At 33.4% G+C, this 7,828-nt stretch overlaps 1 protein-coding gene across 1 annotated transcript in view; it reads right to left on the bottom strand.

The window, feature by feature from the left end:
* Positions 1–330: 330 nt before the first annotated feature.
* The window catches only part of LOC118182034 (ras-related protein Rab-22A-like), a 29,872-nt gene continuing 22,374 nt past the window's right edge, over positions 331–7,828 (bottom strand). Inside the window, exon 7 of the mRNA XM_085822590.1 lies at positions 331–2,058. Within this exon, the coding sequence (XP_085678716.1) occupies positions 2,036–2,058 (23 nt within the window). The 3' untranslated portion in view covers positions 331–2,035. The remainder of the gene's footprint in view (positions 2,059–7,828) is intronic.

Here is a 7,828-nt window from a genome sequence, read left to right as displayed (position 1 = left end):
AAATTAAGCAAAAAGCAACCTTGGTTTAATACAGATGTTTTCAAGAATTTTTTTCTTCTCAGGAGCGGGAGAAAAAAAAAATCTGCACAAATGATTTTGCTGCTGAAGAAGAGGAAAGTATGTCTGATCACTTTCAAAATCGATAAAATTATTTAAAATCTGTGGCAAAGTTTTTTTTTTTTTTTTTTTTGTGTCTAGTTTAGAATAGTTAACTAAAATCGATAAAAAGCCGTTTGGCTACTAAATGTAATATTCCGTGACATTTCTCCGTCACTTCGCAATTTTTAAAATCTACTTTGAACTGTTTTGGCTACTTTATCACATGCTTCAATTAAAAACAATATTCTATAATACTTTGAAAATATAAGCCCAATTGTTGATTACAATGAGCGATGTGATTTCCATATCTTCGTATACAAACAGGAGGGACTTCGGCAATTGGGTAACAATATATGAATAATAACATTAACCGCGATTATATCAAGTGGCCTCACCTACACAGTTATTCCAGGTAAACACTGTATAGCTCTCAGTATTACTCATACGCATTAACAGTTATTCTATCGACTACAGCAAGGACGGCACTATTGACAGTTAGTGCACACTGCCCTCCAAAAATTAAGGAATAGCATGCTTTTTATGTCCAGTTTGAGAATTAAGCAACATAAAAACAAGAAATTTGCAGGACATGTTCACTAAACAGTTCTTTAACCTTTTACATGCCAAACTATGGTGCGAAAGTAAAATAAACGTTTTGTTGCGAAAAATCGATTTAAAACTCAAATATAAGAATTATGAAAAAAGAAAACAAGAATTAAAATTTATTTTTTAATGATTTATAACATGTTCCATAAATGGAACATTGGTGGGAAACAGTTTTTTTACATGATTTTTTTAAAACATGATTATCGACATTTAAATTCGAAGCTTCATTTTTGTCTGCATTTTTTCAGCATTAGTAAGTGAATTTGTCAACATTATTTGGAAGTAACATAGATTAAGCAGAAAAATAGGAAGACTACATCTTTATAACCACAAAACTACTCCACCAAAATTTCTTAGGAGAAGATATGAAGCTTCTACAGAAAAAAGCTTTCGTAATAAATTAAAACAAAAATTACATAGTTGATAAGCAATAAATATATAAAAGAATTTTACTTTAATTGTTAGCACTTTATACTGAAACAAGGAAAAGAGTTGTAGAAATAAGTAACAAATAATCTCCATACAAAAATTCACACTGGAGGAATGGAATCCACCGAACTATTGAAAGTTTTTTTCCAGTTCTTCATAAAAAGGAGAAACTTTTCCTACTTTATCTCCTAATGCCAACTTGGTATTATCTATAATATGAAAATATTTTTTTTTGGTTTTCGAAGTCTATTTCTTGGTATTACAGAAGAAACTGCTGGGACAGATAAATCTTCTTGAGTGCTCCAGTATAAATCTTCGCCGGGTACTCGATGATACCCGCTAAACAACAGTAATCCAAAAAAACTGTCCAATATGGTTTTCATCTGCAGCCGAAACTTCTTTCTGCATTGCGTAAAGACCTGTCATATTTGCTACATGCAGCAAATATTCTCTAGTTAGGAACTTGTGAAAAATCTCAACTGGAGATAAAGTAACTAGTTCAGGAAACACTTCGCAAATATTTTCAATGCTGCCAGTTTTTAGAATTTTGTTGAAATTTTAATTTTTCCTCCACCGATGTTCAATGTTTTTCTCTTTTGCATTTAGTTTTCGCTTCAAATTCCTCCTTCCCTTTGAAGATGAAGGTTCTTGAGGATCGAATAAAATTTCTTGAGATATTTCATTATCATCTATTTTATTAGAAATTTCAATTTTTCCTCATACATCCGTTGGCAGAACAGGCTCAAAAATATCTTCATTTACATCTTCCTCATCTGTCAAACATCCAGTTTCTTCTGGAGGCAGTTGACAAATATCAATACACTCTTCATCATCTGATAATGTATATAAATATTCCAATGCTTCTTCAATAGTCTGAAACGGTTTTGAATGAGCCATCTTATCAGCGTACCATATCTTCACTAACTGAAAAAAAAAGATGCAAACAATGGGTAAATAATGAAATCCACACTCCAAAATATACACCATTTTCACTGAGTCGTAAACAATCTCTAGCGTCTAGCCTATCAATAAACGCCCCGTGCTTTTCTCTGGCACCTATGAATAACTCACTTCAAACCCTTATGGGAATGTGTGAAGGGAGAGGAGGGGGATATATGGGAGTTGAAAACAGATTAACAGTCATAAACATCTGTTTTCCACACTTACTGGAACTTTTCACATTTGGAAAATCTTTCTCCGTGCCTCTATTCATGGCAATCAAAGTAATTTCATCATGTTAAAAAATATACCTTTACATGCCAATGTTCCCTTTCTGAAACATCCTCATTTCTTACCTCATAGTAAAAAATAATCATCATCTTTCTACGATATCTTACTGTCTATGCATAAAATTATCCTTTTTTAATATTCTCATTGAGTTTTAAAAACATTTGTTGAATTTTTAATTTTATATGAATTTCTGAATTTTGCTCTTAGAAAAGAAGGAAAAAAGGTGAAATAATGAATTTTTTTATCAAGATAATTTTTCTTTTAGAAGAATTATATTGCTACTAAAACATCAATCCATATTTACTCTCCATGTAATAATTTATACAAAGCAATATTAATAAAATTGTGTTTTTTATGAAATTTTATGATTCGATGTTTCATTTATAGAACATTGGCGTGTAAAAGGTTAATGAATGCGACATAGGTTTCTAAAGTTCAACACAAACATGAATTACAACAAAAATTGCACTCTTGGCAGAGAAAATCGAGTCTTGAAGAAGCAGTGTATCACAGCTTTTTGAGAAAAAATGGGATGGTAACATTACAAAAATGGGTTCTAATAAGGAATGTGTCCACCCCTAGCTGCAATACATTGGCGACAGCGACATTCCATGCTGTCAGTCAGTGAAATGGGAAGCTACGACCAGAAATGGAGTAATCCTCGTTCACGCTCATCTAATGACCTTCGAGAAGGACTTAAAGCAGCAATCCGTCTCCCAAGGTAGTCCCAAAGATGCTCTATCGGATTTAAGTCTGGGGATTGAGCTGGCCATTCCACCCGCTCCATACTGTGACCCTCAATATATTCTTCAGCAACCCGAGCTCGGTACAGTTACGCATTGTCGTCAATCAGAAGAAATCCAGGACCGATAGCAGCGGCATATAGGGAGACATATTGATCAAGGATCTCGTCTTGATATCTCACACCGGTCAAAGTTCCTTCATGGAACACATGCAGGTCAGCGTGGCCACCGAGAGAAGTCCCAGCCCAAACTATTATTCCACCACCTTTGTAATTGTGTCTTTCTACAACATGGGATTTGTTGTATTTGGTGAGTTGTTCTCACCAGATCAGCTGACGACCTGAATCAATCTGCAATGTGAAACTGGACTCGTCTGTGAAGAGAACAGATGCCCATTATTGACAGGTCCAGGAGATGTGTTCTCTTGCCCTACATAAACGGGCATCTCTGTGTCCTCGGTCAAGACAGAAACAACTGGTCATCTTGCATACAGATGACAGGCGCCTGCGCACTATAGTAGCTGAGATTCTTGTTCCTATTGCTACTAAACGATCTGCCATGAGTTGAGGCACAGTAATGTTACTCCTCCTTTGGGCCGAAAGAGTTAAATAACGGTCTCCCGCAGATGTATTAACTCTAGGTCTGCCTGAAACATGTCTTCCCGACACAGAATTCTTGGATTCAAACTGTCCATAGTCGGTGGACCACACTACGAGAGATATTGAGACGTCTAGCAATATCAACTTGTAACATCCCCATTTCCATCCATCCGATTGCCCGCCACCTCAATGAACGAGGCAAACGACTTCTCCTGGATATTGCCCAGGAAACTGTAACAACTGAAGATCAACACTCGCAAACAAAAATTACAATTTTTGCATTTTTTCTCCAATTCCTATATAAGTAGTCATTTCTATAAAATAAAAGTGATAGGTATTGTTTTCGGATATATATTCTTAAACTTTGTTATTGTCATGCATATGTGAACTTAGAAGTTACTGACATTTTTGTAATGGGGAGCTCTGAAAAACATGCTGTCCCTTAACTTTTGGAGGGCAGAGTATGTGGAATTGTGAAATTGAATTTTAATTGTGAAAATTAGTGTCAGTCATTAAAAATTATTGTCAAAGCATCTAAAAAGAAATTACGAATCCTCCTGAGAAGAAAAAACTGCAACTTTGAACTACTGAAGCAAATGGTTACGCTGAAATTGGATTGGATTATTTAATTACACAAAAGCCTAAGCTCTATCCAAGTCTTTTCACGTTAGACTTCAAAGATCTCATACCTCTTTCTCCTCCTTCTAAGATCTTGTATTTTGACCAACTTTAGTCTCAACAACTTTGTTACAAAGGTCCATATTTCATTCGGCATTTGAATCTAAACTAAGATATGGCTAGTCTTTCCTAACCATCATTTTGCTCAGGGCAGCAGAATGACTCAATTACTGATTACAAGGCACAGCTAATCTTAATAGATATGCTTTCTTGAAAGATTTTTCTAAAAGCTGTGTTTGTGGTTGCATTAGACAGTGATGGTGGGGTGGAATTTTTATGCAATGATCTGGTTCTTTGAAATTTCGACTAATTCTCATATTTTAATAGTAATTGGAAATTCTGTAATATACAGGGTGATCTGTTTTAAAGCGACAGTGTTTGGAACGCCCTGTAGTGCGATCTAATAGCCAAAATGGCACCAAACTTGGTATTTAGACTAATCAAAACATGGGAAAAAGGGTTCCGTGGAAAAAAATTTAGTTCTAAAAATTGCTGCTAGGGAATTTTGTGGCTTTGCTGTAGCTTACAACAACGAGAATCACGTTACCGAAACATGCGTTACTGGTGAAGCTGAATTACATGAATCAATGTAACGCATCCGCAGTTCTTCGGGAATTTCAAACCAGAAAAAAAATTTATTGAAACTTAAGTTTTAACTACTAGAATATATGCCCATAGAGTAAAATACTTTTTATACAGATAAACTGCAATTAGCAACTTTTGATTTTCCACATTAACAATACCCAGTATTAAAAAAAAATTTTTTTTTCAAAATATTTAACTCTTGAAAAACTAAATTCTTCAGTTTGAGTAAATTACCACAACTGCCAATATGTTTTTCTTACAATGCTATTTTAGTACCTGGATAATTAAGCATATTCTGAAGCAAAATAAAGTCAAAACATTATGACAGACTTTTTAAACAAATTTAATATTTCTTGCATTTATTGCAATAACTACACTCAACGACTTTTATTCGACTATCTTAAAATTTCTGTTCAAGAGGAATCATATACAGAGGGTGTTCACACATTTTTGTAATGATTTTGAAAAGATTCATATATAAACAAACCTTAGAATTTTATTTTCTAATACATTCAGTCTGATTTCTTTGTTGAATTTCTTTCGTATTCTATCGTATTACATCTTGATTTCCAAGATAAAAGCCCTTTTTTTGAAACATCAAGGTTGATTTTATTCCACTCCTCCTTCACAATCTTCCAGAGTCCATCCAATGTTTTGGGATGCCGCTTATAAAGAGCTTGTTTTAAAACTCCAAATCCATAAGAGACACATAAGCCCCGTTCACAAGAGCAGATTCGACCGGTAGTGAAAACCGGTTCTTCCAAAGTGTTCCGTTCACATGGGACAAGCGGGCCCACCAGCGGCCGAGCGGTAAAGTCGCTGAACACTGGTAGTTCGGTCCGAGGTTCGAATCTCGAGAACGGGCTGGCTGCATGGCCGTTTTCGTGGTTTTCCCCATGTGTAACGTGTATATGAGCCAGTTTCCCTTAGAAAGTCCTCCACGAAGGCATCCCTCCTCTTAGGCAGATAGCCCTCGAGGCTTTGCCATAATCACACACACACACATGGGACAAGCATTAACTGCCTCGCCGAATTGGAGATAGAACTTGGTTGAATGTTCCTTACCTCTCGGGAGCAGGGCAAATGAGGTGATTTCCCGTACTATACTGCGAGGTTCACTTAATTTTAGTTACTGCTCGCTGGACTGTCAGCGAAACAATTGCATCTGGGGATGTGATAGCATCCCCCCAAAAATTAGATAGAACTGTACAAGATACGGAAATTATAGATAAATACAGACAAGGTTATCTGATGCTAGGTATTCCATAAATATCGTTCAAATTAAAACTAAAGTTAAGACAAGTGCATATCGGCTTCAAGGTGAAAAGGGTCTCGGTACCTTTTGAATGATTAAAAAAAAAGAAAAAAAATTAAGCATTTTCATCTAATTTTTATGAATATTATTAAATGGTTTTGTGAGACAAAATAATTTTAAGCTGAAAAAAAGTTTTTGCTAGCATTTTTTTAAATTAAAATTTTTGAATAAAAATTTTACAATTAAAATGCCTTTCCTCTCCTACAATTTTCAATGTCTTCCCCCAGTTTTTTTATTGTATTTATTAGAGTGTTCTTAATAACTTAAAGGAATGATTTTGCAACTAATGAATTAGTTTCTGAGGAAAAAAAAATACACTTTTATCTAAAATCTTTAAAACAAATATGATCTCAGTTACATTTTCATTTCAAATAATTTTTTCCTTTCAGTATTTTACAAAATTCATTCTTGTTTCTATAAAGTATATAATTTTATATAAGCAGTAAAAATAATAAAAAATTTAGTCCATACCTGTATATGTTTTAGGACTTTAAGTAAAAGGATTTATTGAAAAAAGTGCAAAAGGTTTCTCAATTTGCACTTGCAGTTTAAAGAATACAAACTGTCTAAATAGACATTTAATCATTTCAAATCTTTAAAATTTTATTACTGAATTTCAGTATACACATATGTAGATAAATCAAACCTAGTGCTACTTATTTAATTGGTAAATATAAACATAAATTACAAACCATTTTTTAAAACCTTATGTGGCCAGAAAAATTGCAAAAACTCAGAAAACGCATGCAGAATTTTTCTTTACCTGTTTTTGTTTTGTAAAACACATTCAAAACAATTTTAATACATTAATTAATTATAATATTGCTGCGTGCGTACGGGTTTGTAATAGATTGATAATAGTTCGTAAATGATTGTCATTGCACTCAAATCCAATGATAGCTTAATTAAATTTATTTTATCAACATAAACACTTCAAAGTTCTGGAATTTTCCACAGAAATACTCGTACAAGTGTTTAGCATATCACTAAGTATAATCAGTAGTTATGCTTCAATCTAATAAGAACGTTAAACACAACAGAATGCAAAACGCATCTTAAGAGAAAGTTAACCCACAAATATCTCCAATCTCACGCTGAACTAACAACTGGTAACAATAACAACTTATATAGCATAAATAATGTCATAAAAATAGTGTGGTATAATGACATTATTACTTTGAAACCGATGTTTCGAATTGATGCCCAAGAAGAACCAATATTTCCCATTCTGCTTCATTGCATATCTTTCAAAAAAGTAAAAAAAATCATCCATTTAATTTCCTTTATCATTTTTTTTTAAATGCGAAAAGTTTGTTTTATAAGCTGTGAAAATGTCGGAAGTTTGTAACCGATATATTTTTAGATATGAAATTTTAAAATTAATAGGCGTCAAAAAGTCTAAAAATATGAACGATTTTCAAATATTCTCACAAAATATTTTTCAAAAAAATTATGCTAAAAATTTCATTTAATTTGTTTTCTTTCACAGTGTGTTATCGTGTAAACTTTTTTAATTTTGAGATTCTCGGTTTAGTTGTTAATAT

Source organism: Stegodyphus dumicola, chromosome 8, assembly GCF_044657685.1.
Source record: "Stegodyphus dumicola isolate Sdum_Otavi_A_Nest chromosome 8, ASM4465768v1".
Classification (NCBI taxonomy): domain Eukaryota; kingdom Metazoa; phylum Arthropoda; class Arachnida; order Araneae; family Eresidae; genus Stegodyphus; species Stegodyphus dumicola.
Note: the sequence above shows the minus strand (reverse complement) of the source record. Positions and strands in the feature narration are given on the sequence as shown.